Source organism: Lutra lutra, chromosome 1 (genome assembly GCF_902655055.1).
Source record: "Lutra lutra chromosome 1, mLutLut1.2, whole genome shotgun sequence".
Lineage (NCBI taxonomy): Eukaryota > Metazoa > Chordata > Mammalia > Carnivora > Mustelidae > Lutra > Lutra lutra.
In genome coordinates, this window is record NC_062278.1 from 220,518,423 (window position 1) to 220,538,423 (window position 20,001).

The 20,001-nt window shown below is 57.7% G+C and overlaps 2 protein-coding genes across 10 annotated transcripts; one reads left to right on the forward strand and one right to left on the reverse strand.

Annotated features, from left to right (window-relative positions):
* Window positions 1–51: 51 nt before the first annotated feature.
* Window positions 52–9,316, forward strand: SIRT6 (sirtuin 6). Of its 7 annotated transcripts, none has more exons than XM_047705957.1 (8): window positions 121–273; window positions 2,474–2,601; window positions 4,185–4,367; window positions 5,884–5,943; window positions 7,387–7,482; window positions 7,560–7,640; window positions 8,185–8,308; window positions 8,403–9,316. In XM_047705957.1, the coding sequence occupies exons 1-8, from the start codon at window positions 208–210 to the stop codon at window positions 8,742–8,744; spliced, it is 1,080 nt and encodes a 359-aa protein (XP_047561913.1). In that variant the 5' UTR covers window positions 121–207; the 3' UTR covers window positions 8,745–9,316. The 7 variants fall into 7 exon arrangements, with proteins under 7 accessions (XP_047561969.1, XP_047561913.1, XP_047561962.1 ...); XM_047706006.1 differs by having other exon boundaries at window positions 8,225–8,308; window positions 8,403–8,594; XM_047705996.1 differs by lacking the exon at window positions 121–273 and adding an exon at window positions 389–578.
* A 690-nt stretch (window positions 9,317–10,006) lies between these two features.
* Window positions 10,007–19,503, reverse strand: CREB3L3 (cAMP responsive element binding protein 3 like 3). Of its 3 annotated transcripts, none has more exons than XM_047705937.1 (10): window positions 19,351–19,503; window positions 18,710–18,838; window positions 17,982–18,279; window positions 16,983–17,098; window positions 15,547–15,684; window positions 14,661–14,767; window positions 12,508–12,576; window positions 11,265–11,349; window positions 11,003–11,099; window positions 10,007–10,795 (listed from the first exon to the last, which is right to left on the reverse strand). In XM_047705937.1, exons 1-10 carry the CDS (start codon window positions 19,375–19,377, stop codon window positions 10,419–10,421), a joined length of 1,443 nt encoding a protein of 480 aa, XP_047561893.1. In that variant the 5' UTR covers window positions 19,378–19,503; the 3' UTR covers window positions 10,007–10,418. The 3 variants fall into 3 exon arrangements, with proteins under 3 accessions (XP_047561893.1, XP_047561900.1, XP_047561884.1); XM_047705944.1 differs by having other exon boundaries at window positions 11,003–11,055; window positions 17,982–18,282; XM_047705928.1 differs by having other exon boundaries at window positions 17,982–18,282.
* Between the last annotated feature and the right edge of the window lie 498 nt (window positions 19,504–20,001).

Sequence of the window (20,001 nt, forward strand, 5' to 3'; positions counted from 1 at the left end):
CCCTGCAACACTCCGAAGAAAGTTGACTTCCCTTTGCCAGCATTGGCGATGGCGCCCGAGGCGTCAGGCGAGGCGCATGCGCCTTGGAGGCAGAGGCCGGGCGCATAGGGAGGAACACGACTCCTCCCCAACCCCACGTCCCGCCCCGTTTCCGGCGGAAGCGGCCTCAACAAGATAAACTTTATTGTTCCCATCGGGGCGGCGAGGATGTCGGTGAATTACGCGGCGGGACTGTCGCCGTACGCGGACAAGGGCAAGTGTGGCCTCCCCGAGGTGAGCTCGGCCCGGCCTCCCGAAGGCCGCCCGCAGCGCCGCGGGCTGGGCGGGGTCGGGCAGCAGCGGGGCATTGTGGGAATATCGGGAGGCACTGAGGCTAGACAATGGGAGGGACTTCCCAGAGAGGAGGGGGCGGGAAGTGACGCCCCCTGCGCTCCCGGGGACCCGGACGCCCCCAGCCCCCAGTCGGCCTGGCCGGACCGAGGGAGGCACCTGGTTCGCGGGAAGTCCCGAAGTTCTGATGAGGGAAGCGTGCGAACGCAGTTGCAGGCGGAAGGCTCGGCAGGGGCGAAGGCGGGGAGGTGGGAAGAAACACACTTAGGGCACAAATTAGGCGAGAGGTTTCCAGAGCCGGGACCGCAGGGGCCGCACGTGCCAGGCTGGGGAGCTGACACTTTATCCTGAGGGTGATGGAGAGGGGTTTCAGGTTGGATGGACGTAGATAGTTTCAGCAAAACCCCTTCTGCTGCTCTAGGACTTGGGGTGAGTCACTTCCCTTCTGGGTCCCCTCGCCCCTCTGTAAACTGGGGGGAAGATCGCCCCATCCCCTAAAGTCTGGTCCGCGCGTTCTGAGGCATTTAATAAGAGCCCTCAGAATCCCTCCCGAAGCCCCTCTCTTCTCCTGCCTGGCCCTTGATTAGTCTCTTGATTCCACACGCATTTATGGAGCACCAACTATGCACCAGGCACATTCTCATCCCTCATTCTAGCAGAGAGACAGACAAGGAGCAAGTAAATATAAGTCCGATGACGGTAAGCTTCAGGGAGAAAAGTAAAGAGGGCAGTGGTGAGGAGAGCTGGGGCTGCATTGAAACCAGGGCCCAGGAGGCATCACTGAGACTACTTTTCTTTTTTCAATTTTTTTTAAACTTTTTTTTTTTTTTTTAATTCATTTGACAGAGAGATCACAAGTAGGCAGAGAGGCAGGAGGAGAGAGAGGAGGAAGTAGGCTCCCTGCTGAGCAGAGAACCCCTCGTGGGGCTGGATCCCAGGACCCTAAGATCATGACCTGAGCCGAAGGCAGAGGCTTAACCCACTGAACCACCCAGGCGCCCCTCAATTTTTTTTTTAATTGTGGCAAAATACACAGCATAAAATGTCGCACCTTAACCATTTCAAGTATACAGTTCAGTGGCATAGAAAACATCCACACCGTCGTGCAACCACCCCCCTACCCTCCATCTCCCAAAACTTTCCATCTCCCCACACGGAGACTGTCACTGTGAAGCATGGACTCCCCACCCCCTGCCCCAGCCCTGGCTCCCACCTTCTCCTCTCTGTCTCTGTGAACAGGACTCCTCTGGGGCCCTCCTAGGAGTGGGGTCCTGCAGGATGGGTCTTTCTGGGTCTGGCTCCTCTCACTGAGCCCAGCGTCCTCAGGGGTCCCTCCATGTCATGGCAGGTGTCAGGGTCCCTTTCTTTCTTTCTTTTTTTTTTTTTAAAGATTTTATTTATTTATTTGACAGAGAGAGAGATCACAAGTAGACAGAGAGGCAGGCAGAGAGAGGGGAAGGGAAGCAGGCTCCCTGCTGAGCAGAGAGCCTGATGCGGGACTCGATCCCAGGACCCTGAGATCATGACCTGAGCCGAAGGCAGCGGCTTAACCCACTGAGCCACCCAGGCGCCCAGGGTCCCTTTCTTTCTAAGGCTGGATTGTATTCCAGTGTGTGGACGGGCCGCACTGTGCTTATCCTTTTGCCCATCGATGGACCCTGGGGTTGATTCCACATTTTAGTGATTGTAAATGATGCTGCTGTAAACACAGGTGTGCAAATGAGATGATTTTTGAGCCAAGAGCTAAAGGAGGTGAGAGAGGAGCCGTGTGGGTAGTGCTGTACCCTCTGCCTAGAGCCTGTGCAAAGGTCCTGAGGCAGGATCAGGCCTGGTGTGTTGGAGGAATAGTGAGGAGGCATGTGTGACTGGAGCAGAGTGGGTGAGGGGGAGAGAGAGGGAGGAGGGGAGGGTAGATCGTGCAGGGCCTCCGGGGGGCCACTGGGAGGGCTTAGGCTTTTAGGCTCCCTAAGGATGCGGGAGCCCCAGGGGGCTGTGGACAGAGGAGGTACATGAGGATAAGCTCCCTTTTCCAGTGGGTTCTCTTCCCCCTACTATCCCCCATCCCCGGGCAAGGCAGGGGAATCCCAATCTTTGCCACTTGGGACACGTTTTGACCTCTGCCTTCTGCTCTGTCCCCTGACAGATCTTCGACCCTCCCGAGGAGTTGGAGCAGAAGGTGTGGGAGCTGGCGCAGCTGGTCTGGCAGTCCTCCAATGTGGTGTTCCACACAGGTGCCGGCATCAGCACCGCCTCGGGCATCCCTGACTTCAGGTCTGTGGGCATGGAGGGAAGGTTGAGGCAGGGTCCGCTACCGCCAGCATTTTCCCTGTCAACTCACAGAGGCTTGGCCATCAGAACCCGTCCTACCACCTTTCCTGGGGATGTTGGGGACTGGAAAGACCCACCCTTGCAGACAGGTCCCTTTAAGTCATGCTCAACATTCCATTGGTCACTCACACCTCATTGGCCAGAGCGTGGTCACCTGACTATCCCTAGCTGCAAGGGATCCTGGGGAATGTAGTCTTTTGTCTGGGCCCACCATGCATGCCCAAGTACTGGGGTTCTATTACCTTAGACTATGGGAAGATTGCTATCAGGGGCAGTTGGCTCCATGCTCACTTACAAATATTTTTCTGTCCGACCTGGTGTCAGGCAAGTGGCTTTAATCATCCCTACCTCAGGCTATCACCTGTTGACAAGGGTGTGCCACCAGTGTCTAAGCCCCTCCCTGCTTGGGGCAGCCTGTGCTGAGCAAGAGTCTTCTTGCTGAAGCCCCGGGGTCTCAAACTGGCACCTCCTAGCGGCCCCTGAAGGCACGGTGCCCTATAGGGCAGGCCTGTTGTGTTTATACTCCCTCCCTAGGCCTCATGGGCCCTTAGCCCAGACTTGCAGCGGGAAAGCAGATTCCTGGTTCCGGGAGGAATGTCACACTTCTAAGGTGTGCTTCCCTTCCACCCCTCCTCCATAATCTGCCATGGCTCCCCACTGCCACACAGGAGAGTTCCCCATACTTCGGGATGGAAATCAAAGCCCTTCCTGACCCCGCCTCAGGACATCTCTCCCACTCGGGCCCTGTTGCTCCCACTGGAGCCCCCAGACCACTTCATTTCCCCCAACTCACAGGCTGTTGTCAGTCCCCTAGCCTTTGCTTACCCCTCCTGCCCGAACTCTCTTCCCTTTCCTCGCACAGCTGAAGAGACAGCTCAGCCTCCTCCAGGAAGCCTTCCTGCACTCCCCATGCACAGGCTGCAGCACCTCCACTGGGCTCCTCCAGCTTCACAGCTGCGGGGTCGGTGACCACTTAGGTCCACCCTCCATGAGATGGAGGACTCCTTGAGGGCAGGGCCTCGGTCCACTAGGACCTCAGCATCACCCAGCATAGGGCCAGGCTCAGTGTAGCAGCAGGAAATGTTGATTGGAATGAATAATTTTTTGCTGTCGTGTGCCACAGGCTCTCCCCTTCCTCTCCCTGCCCCCTTTATCTCTCCCTTCTCTTTGTCTTTTTTTTTTTTTTAAAGATTCTATGTATTCATTTGACAGAGATCACAACTAGGCAAAGAAGCAGGCAGAGGGGTGGGGGAAGCAGGCTCCCCGCTGAGCAGAGAGCCTGATGGAGGGCTTGATCCCAGGACCCTGGGACCAGGGCCCCAGCCAAAGGCAGAAGTTTAACCCACTGAGCCACCCAGGCACCCCTCCCTTCTCTTTGTCTCACATACTCTCTTTTGTCTTTCCATCTTTGTCTCCCTGATTCTCTGTCTCTCTCTGTCTCTGTCTCTAATGTTCTGTCTCTTATTCCTTACCCTGTCTCCTTGAACCCTAAACTCTCCGTGTCTCCCCACACCTGCCACCTTCAGGGGCCCCCATGGTGTCTGGACAATGGAGGAGCGGGGCCTGGCCCCCAAATTCGACACCACCTTCGAGAGTGCGCGGCCCACGCAGACCCACATGGCGCTGGTGCAGCTGGAGCGTGTGGGCCTCCTCCGCTTCCTGGTCAGCCAGAACGTGGACGGGCTGCACGTGCGCTCTGGCTTCCCCAGGTAACCCCCAGCTTCTGGCCCTGCTCCCTCGGGGCCTCAGTCTCCTCATCTGTCAAGTGAAGGCTGATGCCGGCCCCTCCCATATGAGGCCACCGCGGAGATTTAGGCAGCAGGGAGAAGCGCCAAGCGCCCCGTGGAGCTCTGTGAACCAGAGCTGTCATCTGCCGTCACTGCCTCCTGGGCTCATCTCGAGAATTGGGGTCCCCTTTCCTGGTCCCAGGAGCCTCAGGGGTGCTTCCAGCCCTGACCACTGTGCTCTGGACCTCTGTCGGCTTGGAGTGTGGCCCTCGGCAACCAGCACCAGGCCTGCTCCAAAATCTCCCTTGGGGGGAGGCCGAGAGGAAACTGGGCACCGGAAGAAGTGCTCACGGTTGGGAGCTGGTAGTTGGGTCTTCATACCGTCTTTTTTACTTTTATAGTGAGTGGGAACACTGTACGAGGGCCGAAAGGCTGACCAGGTCTTATTCTTGAGTCCACGGATGAGAGCAGGGGCAGATGCGGACATGAGTTGCCCACCCTTCGTAGGCGAGGGTTGAAGGAAAAGGATTTTTCTCGGCTTCTAAAGGGGAATGAGGCCACTGTCCCCTCCCCTTTTGAAATGGGCCTGAGTCCCTTTTGGAGGAGGAAGCACTAATCTGCCGGCACCCACTGCACGCAGACAGGAGTGAAACGGATCGCACCCAACTCTTTACCCTGTGCCCACTGCGCACACACACTGTTCTAGACGCGGGTCGCTGCGGGCACAGGACAGAAGCCCCTCCTGGGACTTACGCTCTCGTGGGGCAGAAACAGAAGACGAGATCAGTTAGCAAATTGCACGCTAGGCCAGGCGGTGATCACGGTCAGAGAACAAAAGGGGAAAGTGGGACAGGAGATGCAGCCTGTGACAGGCCAGGGGGGCTGTGACACTGGACTAGGGACATGAGGGAGTGAGGGAGGTGACCGACAGAGTGAAGGAAAGAGCCTTCCAGGCCTGATCATTGCTCCCCAAATATCCCAAAAGTTAGGCACTGCTATCCCATTTCACAGATGGGGCCTGAGGCAGAGAGAGGTTAAGTAACCTGTCCGAGGTCACACAGCAGGGAAGCAACAGAGCCAGGAGTTGATCCCACGTCCCTCTTCCTCTAAACCCTATGCCCCCGGGGCCACCCATCGCCTTAGGTTCTTTGCAAACTGGGTATCAGAATTCCTGTCCTTTGGACCTGGTGACATTTGGAGGTTCCAGCACGAGTGTGGAAGGATTTTGTGAGCGGAATGGGCTGTCCCTGTACGGGGTGGGATCAGCCATAAAGGTTAATGATTCCCAGGCTCGGAGAGGTTGGGCCATCTGGGTAAGGTTGTACAACTATGCATGGCGGAGTCCACAGCCAGAGGCCCTGGAAGGAAGGAGTCCATTGATCCTATGGTTGAGGGCTTAGGGAAGGCTTCCTGGAGGAAAAGGGCTCAGTGCTCGGCCTTAAGCCTTAGGAACCAGTACCCCGTGCCACGGCAAAGTGTCTCCCTTCTCCTCCCACAGGGACAAGCTGGCAGAGCTCCACGGAAACATGTTTGTAGAGGAGTGTGTCAAGTGTAAGACGTGAGTGCCACGGGAGGGTGGGGTGGGGCGCAGGGCATGGGTAGCCCCGGGCCGGCCCTGTGTTCTGTCACCTCCCAGGTCAGGCTCTGCATTGGGGCCGCGTGAGCCTCCTCTGGCCTGGCCAGAGACCCAGGCTTGGGTGGGGGCTGGAGACACATGTTCCCCCGGGGGAGGTGTGCTCCTCTCCTGCGCCGCAGGACGATGGCCGCAAACCAGGCAGCTCAAAACAGAAACGGGTCATCTCAACCTGGAGCTAGAAGTTCGAAGTCAGCTGTGGCAGGGCCTGGCTCCCACTGAGCCCTGCGGGGGGGGCCTCCTTCCTGCCTGCTTGTGTCTTCTGGAGGTTTCTCACATATCTTGGCGCTCCTCGGCCTGTCGACCCCTCAGTCCGCCGTCTGGCTGGCTTGTAAGGACACTAGTCCTGTTAGATGACGGCCCAGCCTCCTCCAGTGTGAGCTCATTACGTCTGCGATGATCCTGTTTCCAAATGTGGTCACTCTCTGAGGTATCAGGGGTCGGGACTCCAGCATATCTTTTTGGGGGACACAGTTCAGCCCAAGACAGAGTGTGACAGAGGTGTGTCTGCCCACTCTGGGCAGACTGAACCAGAGTCCTTCCCGGAGCCGGGGCGCTGACTCAGCAACCGCCCAGCAAGGGCGGGAGGTGCCCATGGCCAAAAAAAAAAAAAAGGTCCCCAAATCTATTTTGAAAAATTTCAAATCTACAGAAAACTCATAAGAATCATATGATGACCCGAACTCTGCCTAGACCGGGGATCGGCAAACCTTTTCTGGAAAGGGCCAGATGGTAGAACGTTCTCAGCTTTATGGCCCAGAGGGCCTCTGTCAGAATGACAGGCTCTGCCTTCGAGGTGTGAGAGCTGTGTTAGACACCATGGGAAGGATGTGTGTGGCCGTGCGCCAATAAAGCTTTATTCACAAGGACAGGAGGCTGAGGGCCAGATTTGGTCCTCAGGTCCGTAGTCTGCTGATCCCCACGTGGATTTGGCGGTCGTTCCCGTTTTGTTAGTCCTTGCTGGGCGTTTGAGGCTAAGTGTTCACTGCCTAGGCCCAAGGGACATATGTCTCCCAGGAGCTCTTCTCTTCCTCGGCCGCAGCACTTTCGTTGTAAAGGCCACATAGAAAGCCGTGTAGGTCACCCAGCCACCCCCCCATCAAGCTGCCCAGTGCTCCTGAGCCTTCTGTTTTTGTCCCGGTCCAAGATCCAACCTGGGGTCCCACCTTGCATGTCACTGTCGCATCGCTCTAGTCTCCTCTGTCTGGAACCCTTCCCAGTCTATTTCCACGCCACTGGTATTGGGGTGCGGCCAGACCAGCTGTGTTGTGGAAGCCCCCCACTTCCCTGGGAGAACAGCACAGGCCACAGGGGAGCAGGGGGTGGGCTGACCTGGCCCCACAGGCCCCCCTTCCTCCCCCAACACAGGCAGTACGTCCGGGACACTGTCGTGGGCAGCATGGGTCTCAAGGCCACGGGCCGGCTCTGCACTGTGGCCAAGGCGAGGGGGCTGCGGGCCTGCAGGTGAGTGACCCCCGGCCCTGCCTGGACTCCAGGGGAGGGTGCGCGTCTCCGTGCTGATGTCCCCACCGCCTCCGCAGGGGGGAGCTGCGAGATACCATCCTGGACTGGGAGGACGCCCTGCCTGACCGGGACCTCACTCTTGCTGACGAGGCCAGCAGGTCTGACCCTCAGAAGAGCCCGGATTGGGCGGGTGGGGACGCAGGGAGAAGCCCAGCCAGCTCTGGCCCGGGGGCAGTCAGGAGAGGCTTCCTGAGGGAGGCAGTTGCTAGTGCTCTGGGCCTCACTGTCCTCCTGAGTACAGCAGCTCCTCACACACACCGCACCGTGCCCGTGTTGTGGGCAGGGAAACCGAGGCGTCTGGAGGTGGGCTCCTGTCCAAAGCTGCCCCGTTGGGAAGTAGCTGAGCCGGGGTAGAACCTGAGTCCCAAGGCTCGACGGTCCTGCCCACGTCAGCAGCCCTGCTTCTGCCAATGGGGGGTCGGGGGAGAGGGGGCCCAGGCAGAAGCGGAGCTGCAGTGGTGGGACTCAGGGCAGCTGGGAAGCTGGCCCAGGCTGCGGGTGGCCCTTGAGAGCAGAGGCAGCTGTGAAGGGAGCTGACCCCTACCCCTGGGGCTGGGCGTGTAGCAGGGCACAAGGCCTGTGGGGAGACAATGGGGCTTGAGTTAGGAGGGGGCCCGGTCCGACTCTGCCTGCCCGCCCCAGGAGCGCAGACCTGTCCATCACACTGGGCACCTCGCTGCAAATCCGGCCCAGCGGGAACCTGCCCCTTGCCACCAAGCGCCGCGGAGGCCGACTGGTCATTGTCAACCTTCAGCCCACGAAGCACGTGCGTTCTGAGCCCACCCTGACATGCTCCCTGCCCCAGCCTCCCTCCCCTCCCAACCTTGGCCTCAGCCTGACCTGCCTTTGCCCCCCTGCAGGACCGCCACGCTGACCTGCGTATCCATGGCTACGTGGACGAGGTCATGACCAGGCTCATGAAGCACCTGGGCCTGGAGATCCCTGCCTGGGACGGCCCCCATGTGCTGGAGAGGGCGCTGCCCCCCCTGCCCCGCCCTCCTGCCCCCAAGCTGGAGCCCAAAGAGGAGGCCCCCACCCAGCTCAATGGCCCAGCACCTGCCAGCCCCAAGCCGGAGCCCTCCACAGAGTCCTGCGCCCAGCACAATGGCTCTGGGCCTGCCAGCCCCAAGAGGGAGCGGTTGGACAGTCCTCTGCCGCACAGGCCCCACAAAAGGGTGAAGGCCGAGGTGGCCCCCAGCTGACTAGGGGGCCTGGGGAGGGTGGGGCTTTTTGTAGAAACCGTGGATTCATCTTTTCTTACTGGTCTCACTTTGTCACTCGTACCTGCCCATGGGGGTGGGGGGGCGACCTCAGGGTGCTGATTGCTGGGATCCAGGCCCCAGGCCAGGCTCACCCTCCACTGCCTCTCTCTCTAGCTCTGGGGGCCTCTGGGGTGGGCCTGAGGAGCAGCATTTTCGCCCTGGACATGACCTTGGATCTGACACCTGAGGCACTTGCTCCTCTAGGCCCAGGCCCAGTCCCTGACTCAGGACATTCTGGGGAGGTGTGGCCAGGCCCTCCCTAGTTCCTGGCAACAAGAGTTAACTCCCTCTAGCCCTGGGCCCTCACTCCCCATCCCCTGCCTCCCCAAAATCGCCTTCACCATCCCTCCAGGAGGTAAGGCGGGGCAGGGTCACCATTCAGGAGCCAGACTTCAAGGTGGCGTGGACAGTAGGGGTTGCCTTGCCTTTGGGGCTAGAGGGAGAAAGGTGTGTGCACCCAGCTGCCTCCGGACTTCCAAAGAGTCTTCAGCGCAATAAACAGCAATTCTCGCGTCTGAGTCTGTGCGTTTGACTTTCATAACCTCGGGCCAGGTCTGAGTCCTGGAGAGCAGGGGCGGGGGGCGGGGCAGGACCGCAGGGCCCCTTGCCCCTGTGGAGCTGGCCTGGGCCAACCCCGGCCTGGGGACGAAGGAGGAGGACAGTACCATGGCTGGCATTCCTAGAGCCCTCAGTGTGTGATGATGGGCCCGTGTGCATGGTTTCTAAATATCTGCCCTCCGCTGCCAGGCTGTGATCCCCTGGAGGCTAGAGGCCATGGCTTTGCAGGTCTGGTTTGCAGCCCCCGGCACCTGCTCAGAGCAGGTGGGGAGTCACCACGCATGAGCATCAAGACACAGCCAGCTTCCAGCCCGCATCCTTCACTTCCCATGCCTCAGTCTCCCCATCTGGAAAATGAGCAGGGTGGGCTGTGGAGGCCCCCAAGAAGGCAGGTCCCCAGACCTTCCGTCGGCACGGGGGGGGGGGCCCCCAGACAGCTCAGTCCAGGCGTGACAAGCACGGGCCTTGCGGCCGCTCTCCAAGGTGCTGAAGGCACTTCCAGGGCTGGCATGTGTCCTTTCCAGCCTGGAGGTCGGGCTGCACCTCCTTCCGCATCATGGGCTGACCCAGCCCCTCCTTCCAGGAGTTGGGGAGCCTGAGACTCTGCTTCAGCTCCCACCCAACACCTCTTTGTGCCAGCCGTGTTCTGTCAAAATACTTTATTAAGGATCTCTGCAATCTTAGAAAAGTGGGGTGGCTTGGGGCCAGGGTCCCCACAGACTTAGCCGGTTTCTCTTCCCTTGTGCAGGGGGCAGGGAGGAGGCCGGGGGCAGGGGAGCTGTTGGGCCATGATGTCTGTGTGTCTGTCTGTCTGGGTCTGTGGGTCACTCTGCATGTGTCTGTTTGTTCCTTTGCCTGGGTCTGTGGCTTTCTCAGGCTTTGTGACCCTGCAGGTGTCCTGTGTCTGGGCATGTTCTGTGTGTTTCGGGGTCCGGGAGTTTGTACATTTCCATCCTGGCTCTTCTGCCAGGTCTCACCTCTCACCCCCATGCCCGTCGTCACTATCCACAGAAGGTCCCCTAAGCCCAGGGGCCTGCGGGCACATAGAGATGGTGCTCACAGCTCCTCCCCTGCTGCCTCCAATCCCACCCGCCCAGAGCTGAGCGCTGGCTCAGGCGCAGTCCAGCCCAGCAGGGTGGCCCCTTTCAGCTTCTCCATCGAGTTGTCGGGGACCAGTGTCAAGTTGTCCTTGGCAAGTGTCGAGTTGTCCCGGGCGAGGGTCAAGTTGTCCGGGATCAGAGTCGAGTTGTCCAGACCCTTTGTCAAGTTGCCCAGAGCCGACATGCCCCGAGATTCCCAGTCCACCATGGGGCTTCCTGGAGACCCTTCCTGGGATGTGCCATCCTTGGACCGCGGTCCTGGGGCCTCGGAGCCTGGTATGACGTCGGGGGCCACGCGGGAGGCAACGTTGTTGTGCAAAGTTCTGGAGAAAACTGAGCGAGGGTTGGGAGGATCATGAGGGACAGGGTGGGAGACTGGTGTCCCTCTATTCCCTAACCCCAGCCTCAGAGAGTAGAAATAAGGGGGTCCGCTACCCCACCCCCCAGAGGCCCAGTATAGGGGCTTGGGGAAACAAGGGGACTGTGCCCATGCTGCGCCCCAGAGGGGTTTTGAAGGCTGAGCATCTCAAACCCACCTACCTCGAACAGGTGCGTAGTCTCCGGTGTTCTCGGCTTTGTTGGTGACGAAAGGGCTAATGGAGGGCAGGACGATGAGGGCAAAGGAGAACAGCAGGACCTGGCGGAGACGGGGGAGGTCACCCCATCCCTCCCCCCACCCCGTGAGCAAAGAAAGCCCCAGAAGATGAGATCGTGCTTGAACTGGGGCTCAGGCTATGGCAGCTCCCTGCACAGTCCCCTTGGCCAAGGCCAAGGACCCTTTATCCTTGGGACCAGGACTTACCGCTAGGCAGGTGCCTGTCTGGGCCGACTTGCTGGTGGACTGGACGACAATGGCCTGGAGTTTCTTCAGCTGCTCCAAGAGGGACCTTAGTGGGAATGCACAGGCCTTGGCTCAGCCCCATGCGGTTGTGATCTGACTCCCATCTGTTTCTGGGGTCTCCCAGCCTGGCTGATGTCTGAACCCCATTCATCTCTCATGGCCCCATTGGTCTTAGAGTCCCAGACTCTCCATCTTCGCTTCAGTAAATCTCCCTGAACATCCCCGCCCTGCATCCACTCACTTCTCGGCTACCCTGCCTCCCTGATCCAGGCCGCCATCATCTCTCACCAAAACTCCAGCTCCAGCCTCTATTCTGGCCCCGCTAAGGCCCCTCCTGCCCTCCTAGGGTTCATGCTGCCAGCAGTAGCCAGATGGAACTTTTCAAATGTAAGTGGGCTTCTCTCCACCCTCCCAGGGCTCCCCCCACCCTGGATAAAAGCCCAAGTCCTCCCCATGGCCCCCAAGGCTTGGCACGACCTGCCCTGTCCCCTCCCCCCCTCCTCCTTCTCTCTCCCTTGCCCACTCTGCTCCAACCACATGGGCCCACATATTGTTTCTCCAACGCCCCAGACCTGTTCCTGCCCCAGGACCTTTGCACATGCTGGTTCCCTCTGTGCTAAGGACACATTTCCCCCATGTCTTCTCGGAGCTGGTTCTTTCTCATCCATCAATTCTCCTCTCAAAAGTCACCTTATCTGACCTCCCTGCCCAGAGCATCCCCCACTCGCTCTCCAGTGCCTTTGCCCTGCTTCACTCTCCCCCTCAGTGACAATCACTATTTGAAAATAATCTTTCACATATTTTCACTTGTCTTAGTATGTCTCCCACTAGACCATGAGTTCTGTAAGTCGGGAGATGGCCTGTCTGTTTAATCTCGTGGTTCCAGTGCTCAGAACAATGCCCAGCACGGACGAGATACTAAGTAAATGTTGAGTAGATGACTGCCCCTCTTAGAACATGTGCAGTCCTCCAGAACACCGTGTTTCTAGCCTCTGGCCATCCGTGGTCCATTTCCTCCTCGGGAAACACCCGTCCCCAAGTGCAAGTGCCCACCTCTATGCAGTCTGCCCCCTTCTAGGTGGAGCCCATAACCCCTGCTCTGCTTTGCCATCACAAGTTTGTCCCCCACACAGTTCATCTCTCCTGCAAGGGACTCTGGGGGCCAGCTCCTCCCGTCCTCTGCCACAGCAGGACCAAGACTCACAGGTTCTGCTTCTCGAGATGCAAGACCTTCCTCTGCAGCTCCTGGTTCTGGGCCGTGCAGGCTGACATCCTGCAGGGACAATGTCACAGTGACATTCAGAATATGCCTGTCACCAACTGGCCCAGCTGACCTCTCCCTGAGAGGTCCCACTTTACAGGCAGGGGATCTGAGGCCAGAGATGGGACATCACTCATCCAAAGTCACCTGGCAAGTCTGTGGACGGGTCAGGATTTGAACCCAGGTCTGCCTCGCTCCTACATCCCACATCTGCACTGGTGTGGGGGTTTCCCTCCAGTCCGTGCCCCCAGGACTGGGAACGGAATGCCAAACTTGGGCAGCGATGCTTCCAGAAGACCAAGGAGTAGGATGACTGGGAGTCCAAAGAGGACCAAGTTACAATCCTCACCCTCCCTGTGAGCTCAAGCCACTCTACTCTCTGACCTCAGTCCCCTCACCCATAGAATGGGGCAACGGTTACCTAGTTCACAGAGTGTCTGGGAGAACAACATGAAACGAAGTTGATGAGGGCTTTCGCGGATTGCATCTGAGGAGCATCACGATGGCGATCTGTCCATCTAGGGACCCCAGATCCAGGCTGGCGCCCCACCTTTCCCACCTGCATCCATCTGCGAGCGTGGTCTTGGCGCAGACCACTCAGATGGGATATTCTGGTCTTGGCATTGGATCCAGGGAAAGGAATAAGCCCCCCCAACCCGAAAAGCTCTCCTTCTAAATAACTCACGGGATAGAAAAGAATCCATGATGTCGATTAAGGAAGACCCAAGGACCCAATGGTAATGTCAATGGAGCCACTCACAATGAGCAAGGGGCAGCCGACGCAGGGCGGGGAGGGACAGACTTTTCCCACCCTTCCTCCAGCTCAACAAGCTTGAGGCACACGTGTTGAAAATTAGCAAAAGGACAAGAGAACAAACTCTCTTCAAAATAAAGCACCAAGGAAGAACATACTAAAACCGAGGGCAATAAGACTGTCAAATCACTGAACACTACCACTGAAATGAGTCATACACTGTACGTTAATGAACTGAATGTAGGTACATTAAAAATAATAATAAAGCTAAGAGCAGAAATGGAAGAGCTAGAACACAGAAGTACAGGTGGATGGGAGGGAGGCCAGAAAGCCATTCTCCAGCAAGTATAAGTGAATAAACAAGTTTATGGCAAGATGAGTCAAGAAGATGAAGGAAAAGAGAAAGCCCAAATGAACAGCATATGATTAAAAAGGGTACGACCAAAAAGGGGGGGGGGCGCCTGGGTGGCTCAGTGGGTTAAGCCTCTGCCTTCGGCTCAGGTCATGATCTCAGGGTCCTGGGATCGAGCCCCGAATCGGGCTCTCTGCTTGGCAGGGAGCCTGCTTCCTCCTCTCTCTCTCTCTCTCTCTCTCTGCCTACTTGTGATCTCTGTCAAATAAATAAATAAAAAGAAAAGAAAATAAAATAAAATGGGTACGACCGCCTACAGCACAGAGTTTAGCAAAATAAGAAGAGACCACTATGAACCAGTTCATGGCAGTCCATTTGTCATGGACCACTTCCTGGAAGTGGAGGACAGCCCAAAGCTGACTTGGGAAGACACAGAACACCCAAATGGACCTGTAACACTCCATCGAGTCAGGCCTGGGTCAGGAAGTGAGCGAGGGAGCTTGTTACACTTCTGTTAGAGAAGAGGAGGCTGTCCCCTTACGTGAGTTAAGAGAGAGGTGACTGGATGACACTGGGGTCACAGTTTTTCCGTTGAGGAAGTTCTGCCAAGAATGATGTCCCCTCTGTCCCTCCCATCGCACACACACTCAAGGAAGCCGTGACAGCTGAGGACCAGGGATGTTCAGACCAGGGGAGGAAGCTCCCCGTCTTCAGGCAGAGAGTTAGAACAAGGTGGGTCATACATTCTCCTTTCTTTGTGTCACGTATTCTGGGGGATAAAGGGACCCCGAGACTAAGCCCCCTGCCATCTCCGGGCATCTTTCCATCCTTGCAATTCACGTGAAAAATAATCTCTCCCTGAGAATGGAAAAAACCTCTCATTTTGTCAGGCCCCCCCAAAACTGTGACCTTAGTCACTGTTGCACCCCTCTTCCTGGCTTTGTTCCCCTCCCCCCCCCCACGTGTGGCATCCCAGTCCCCCAGCCTTACCGAGTTTCCAGGCCGTCTATATATTCCTTTTTCTTTTTCCTGCTCTCCTGGGCTGACTGTTTGTTCCGGATTTTCCGCCGGATTTTTTTCAGCACTCGCTCCTCGTACTGCGCAGTGACAAGGGAAGGAGGGTCCGCTCTGTTGTCAGGACCCCTGCTCTCTTTCCATAGGAGCCCCCCACCCCCAGACCCAGGGATCTGGGGGAAGAGTCCAGGAGACCTCTCTAAATTCATGCAAAGTCTGCAGGGGGCTCCTGGGTCCTGATGCTTTTCCCGGATCCCAGTCCCAGTTAGGAACCGGCTCCCAGACTTTGCGCACCGGGGCGATGGCGCCACCTTCCGGCCGCGCGGGGAACAGCGCTTTCCTGGGGCCGACAGGTGGGTCCCGAGACCCGACGGTCTTCGCAGTGGGCATGGCAAACCCAGGTCCTGAGTGAAATCGGCTTGGGGGGCGGGGCGGGGGGCTGCGGCGAGCTATTGCCTGTGGCGGTGTGGGGGTACGGGGGCCACAGTCACGGAATTCTTGCGTGAAAACTCCCGGCCAGAGAAACTCAAACATTCCTACAATGCAGCACAGCCCAGTGGGAGCCCGTCTGCAGGAACAGCTGGCCTGCGGGGCAGCCCCTTTGTGGGCTCGGGCTCGCAAGCGGCTGTATGATACAGCGTGGAAGGCCCAGGGAAGGTTCCCGGCGCCCAAATCCGCCGCTGCCTGGAAGCCCGCCCTCGGTTCCCGGGTGTTAGAACCCGCCCACCCAGCTGGCCTTTAGAATGCATTTCCCAGCTCCAGCGACAGCCGCGTCCTGACATTCTCGCGCAGGAGGCGCACAGATGAGACCCAGGCGCAGGTAGTGGCAGGAAAGGGGGCGGGGCCTGGAGCCCGGGCTCACCTTGGTGAGGGGCAGCTGGGTGGGCAGGGTGAGGCCTTCTTTGGCCAGAAGCTTCTTCTCGTCCTCTGTCAGCACCAGCTCCTGGCAGTGCTCAGCCCCGGGGCGCAGCAGGTGGGGGCCTGCCACGTGATGCTGCTGCTGTGGGGGAAACGGGGACAAGGCGCTGGGGGCGGGAAACCGACAGCCTCCGGGAAACAGAGGAGGGACCAGATTTGAGAAACTGTCCATCGGTCTGCGGTCGGGTCCGCGTGGGCACTGGGGCTCGAGAGCCGGCATCAGCCCCCTGAGCCGGGAACTGATCCTACAGATACCCTCACCACAGACAAAACCGCGGACGCACAGACTTTTCATCTGCTTAACAGTCATTTGAAAACCATGTATTAAGCACCTACTGCGCGCTGGGCACTGTTCTGGGTTCTGAAAATTCACAGCAGTGCTGTCCATAACAGCAAAGGGCTGGACACAGTGGGGATAGCTGACTAAGAGGGGAGAGATTAAATAAGGCATGATCCGGGTGATCATGGAGGGGAGCTGTGAAAAAGCTCAAGACCCAAAGCAATCACCAGGGTAAAGTCTCAAGTTAAAAAAATAAAGGGGCAAAACCAGTATAAGTGTGGGATGCTACTTATTATGTCAAGCTTAGAAGCGGGGGGAGGAGGAGAAGGAGGAATCCCTTTGAAAGGAATCCTTGGAACCTGTGTGGGAAGGGAGGTGAGGTGAACCCCCCGCCCCCGCCGGTGCCTGTTTGTGCCTTTGGAACTCCAGCCGAATGATTGTATTTGCCTATTTTTAAAAAGTGTTTAACTAAATTTAAATTATGAAAGATAAACATCAGAAAGGAAAGAACGTTGTCATCCGAGTGGCAAAGTCTTAGAAATGTCACCCGGTGGAATGGCAGACCCCGGAATAAAGGTACAGATTGGGGCAGTCTGTCCATCCTGAGGGTCATTCCCCACTACCCAGAATTCCAGGCCATTGATCACTACTTCCTCATCTGTGAAATGGGGGCACTAATTGGGTCATCAGATCTGGTTTCTGGGTACTCAAAGCCCTCGGAAAGACAGACGGTCCTGGGTCCGTGAGCAGGAATTCAGTAGGTCAGCCCAGGCGTCGAGCCAGCAGCTGCTGTGTGACTTAAGGCAGATTGCTGGCCCTCTCTGTGCCATTTCCTAAAGAGAAAAATTAATGTAACAAGAGCCCCAATCTTTAGCATTTCTGTGAATTAAAAGATGATACATTGAAAGCATTTAGAAGAATGTCTGGCCTATAGCGGATACTTGGTTTTAGCCTTTTTAAAAAGAATTATTATCACTACTGGAAAGTGCCCTAACCTGTGTGTAACTCAGTTTCCCAATCTCTGAAATGGAGGTCCTGGGACCCCATGAAGCCCTCTGAGCCCTGACGCTCTGGCGGGGGTGGGCGTGGGGACTGCTCACCAGGTCGGTGGCCCCGCTGCTGGAGAGCAGGAGATCTTTCACTGTGAGGTTGCAGCACGGAGGCTGGTCGGCCGGCTCAACCTGCTCCTCGGAACAGAGGTCCGGGCTCCACATTTCTGACCAGGGCAGATGGGGACAAACCCAGGGAAAAGTCGGGTGGGGGTCTCTGAGTGCCCAGCTTCCACCTGCCGCCTTCCAGGATTAACCACAATGTGCTAGGGATTGGGGGCACAAACCCAAGGCCTGGGCTGAAGGCGAGAACCCCAGCTGGTGCCTTCATCTTCTCACTGAGGGAAATTGGGAGCCTGATTCCCTGGGACACTACTGGGGGACCCACTGCCAGCCCAGGAGGGAGTGGTTGTTATTGCCCAGGACTATAGACTAGGTCTCCAGCCAGAGCGCCTTATCTCCCCCTGGGGGCAGGGACCAGTTCTAATTCACCTCAGGTGCCCTGCACCTATAGGCAGGCTGCTCCCCAGAATGCAGACTTCTGGGTTACACAGCTCTTGGTTCGTATCCTGGCTGGGCAGAGCTGTGTGACCTTGACTGAATGACTCAACCTCTCTGAGTCTCAGTTTTGTAAAGGCTCCAGTGAATCTATTAAGCGCTCCCGCCTCCTTGCAAGGCTCAAGGGACAAAGGACGCCCTGCTGGGGGTTGGAGGGGGGTGTCTTCTGCATAAGGCTAGTTTTCCCCAGATCCAGGAGGAGCATCTGGAGGCCTAGGGTCCTGTGACCTCACACGCTTTCATCGAGCATCTCCAGGATCCAGGCATGGGAGGTTCAAAGATGAAGTTGACAGGGTGGTGTCTGGGGCGGGAGCCAGTCTGCCACGGTTATAGCCCAGCTCGGTGGCTCTGACTCATTCCTAAACCTCACCGGGAACGCCATGTCACCATCTGGGAAATGGGTCCAAGACAGCTTCTATTTCAAAGGGTGGGTATGTGCAAGCCCAGCGCCCAGAACCAGGCAAGGGTGGTGAATGAAGACGAGGAACCTACCCAGGTCTATGGCCACAGAGGCCTCCAGCACGTGGGCCACTGGCCCAGGGGGACTGGCAAGGCAGGGGGGTCCAGGATGATAGGAGGGGCAGAGCCCCTTGGCAGACTCGGCCGCATGGCAGTTGGTGGGGGAGGCGACTGCCCCTCTGCGTGGAGGGGTGTCTGGGGGGTCGGAAGGCAAGTCTTCAGAGATGCCACTGTCACTGGCTGCAGGGGACCAGATCGGGGAGCTGGGCACGGAGTCTCCGGAACCCAGGATGGAGTTTAGGAAATCGTCAGAGTCTGGGCCTGGCAGGACCTGCTGGGACACAGACGGGAGGGTGGGAGTTAAAAGCATTGCGCTTTATTCTGGATTGCTCTGTGACTCCGAGCAAGCCACAGATCCTCTCTGGACCTCCCTTGTCCTTTCTGCAAGACAGAAGGGGCCAATGCTCCTTCCTCCCGGGGTTGTTGAGCCTGAACACAATCATGCAGCCTGGGTACCCCCAAGACACAAGCCCCGAGTTTGAGCTTGAACCCAACCCCAAACTGCTGTGTGACCCTGGACAAGTAACTATCCCTCTCTGGGCCTCAGTTTCCTCACCTCTACAAAGAAGCTAATGTCACCTACCCCTTAGAGTAGCTGAGAGGTTCAACACAACGATGAGCTTTGTTAAAACTGAGCTCTGAGCCCTAAATGCTTCCCCGAGGAAGTGGAGCTCTGGCTCTGAGGCCCAGTGTGTCCTCACCTGGTCCTCGACGTGGTCCCAGTCCTCACCCAGCTCCACATGTCTCAGGATGCCATCCTGCTGATCAAACAGGAGATCCAGGAGCTCCAGGCTGCCAATAGGGTCCAAGGGACAGCTGGAGGAAGCCATCTGGGGCAAGGAGGGGACAGGCGTGAGGAACTCACCGCCCACCTTCCTCCCACCTCCTATCGGCATGCCACCTCGAGGTCCGAGCGGCTCAAACCGAACCCCCACTCGGCCCCCAGGCCAGCCCACCCTGCCCCTGGCGCTCCCATCTCCAGGTGGGCTGTGCTGCTCTCGTAGGCCCTCCCAGGGCAGGCGAGCTGATTTCTTTCAAAGCTCTAGACAGGTGCATGCGTGGGGGTGAACAGCCTGGTCAGCTCCTATGAAGCTGATGAAACCAGCCCCCTCTTCCCCTCCCGTCCTGCCCAAGTGCCCTCTTCCTGGAGGAAAGACAAGAAGAGCTCCGGGATGGAGGCATGAGTTTGGCCATTCCGTGCACTCTCTGGGCCTCAGTTTTCCCATCTGTCTAATGGGGGGTGGGGTGTGAGGCTCCTTCCAACTCTGGGATCTTGGGAGGGTTTCCTGGCCTTGACCTCCCTCCCCCACAGCCCCCCCTCACAGCCCCCAGCAGGGCTCACCTTTCCAGCTGCTAAATCCCCATTCATGAGGCCAACCGGTCCTGCCTCCCGCTGCTTTCTCAGTCTGCTCTGTGCTGGAGCCTCACCCCACCACCAGGACTGCAGACTCTGCTCTGCTTCTCTCTGTAGCTCTGTAACCACCCCCCAAAGATGCTGGAATTGTATCGGGAGCTCCTAGCCCATCCCTGGGTGCTGATTGGGGAATAGGCGAGATGGACAGGGTTAAGGGCCAGTGACACCAGGCCAGGCTGGGGGAAGGGAGGGAAGACCGTTATCTTGATGTTTTGTGCTTTTCTAGCCGGCAAGAGGCAAAGGCCAAAGTCTGGGGTGCCTCAGCTCTGCCATGACCTCTCCCCTACTTTCAGGGACTGTTTCTCCTCTGAGTCCCAGGATGTAGGTCTCCAGGAGAGCCCAGGGCCCCTGGCAGCCTCCTGTCTACTCCCAGGATGGAACAAAACCAAGAAAAGTACATCCTAGGCCTTTGCTGGAGCTGTCCCCTCTGCCAGAAGCTCCCTTCCCTCAGGAGCTAGCAACCTCCCACCCATGCTCCAAGTCCTCCCCAGCCGAACCTAAGCAGCAATCAGTTCCTTCTAGAATCTTCTATGGTTCATTTGTTCACCGGATATTGATTGAGCCAGACTCGGTCCCACC

Excerpts from the sequence above, each read along its gene's own strand:
- CREB3L3 (XM_047705928.1), bottom strand. The coding sequence starts at position 19,377 with ATGAATGGGGATTTAGCAGCTGGAAAG. Across the intron at positions 14,768-15,546 it reads CCCAGCTGCCCCTCACCAAG|TACGAGGAGCGAGTGCTGAA; the intron begins GTGAGCCCGGGC and ends GTCACTGCGCAG. Across the intron at positions 11,350-12,507 it reads CATCTCGAGAAGCAGAACCT|GTCCCTCTTGGAGCAGCTGA; the intron begins GTGAGTCTTGGT and ends ATTCCCACTAAG.
- SIRT6 (XM_047705957.1), top strand. The coding sequence starts at position 208 with ATGTCGGTGAATTACGCGGCGGGACTGTCGCCGTACGCGGACAAGGGC. Across the intron at positions 2,602-4,184 it reads TCGGGCATCCCTGACTTCAG|GGGCCCCCATGGTGTCTGGA; the intron begins GTCTGTGGGCAT and ends TGCCACCTTCAG. Across the intron at positions 5,944-7,386 it reads GAGTGTGTCAAGTGTAAGAC|GCAGTACGTCCGGGACACTG; the intron begins GTGAGTGCCACG and ends CCCCCAACACAG.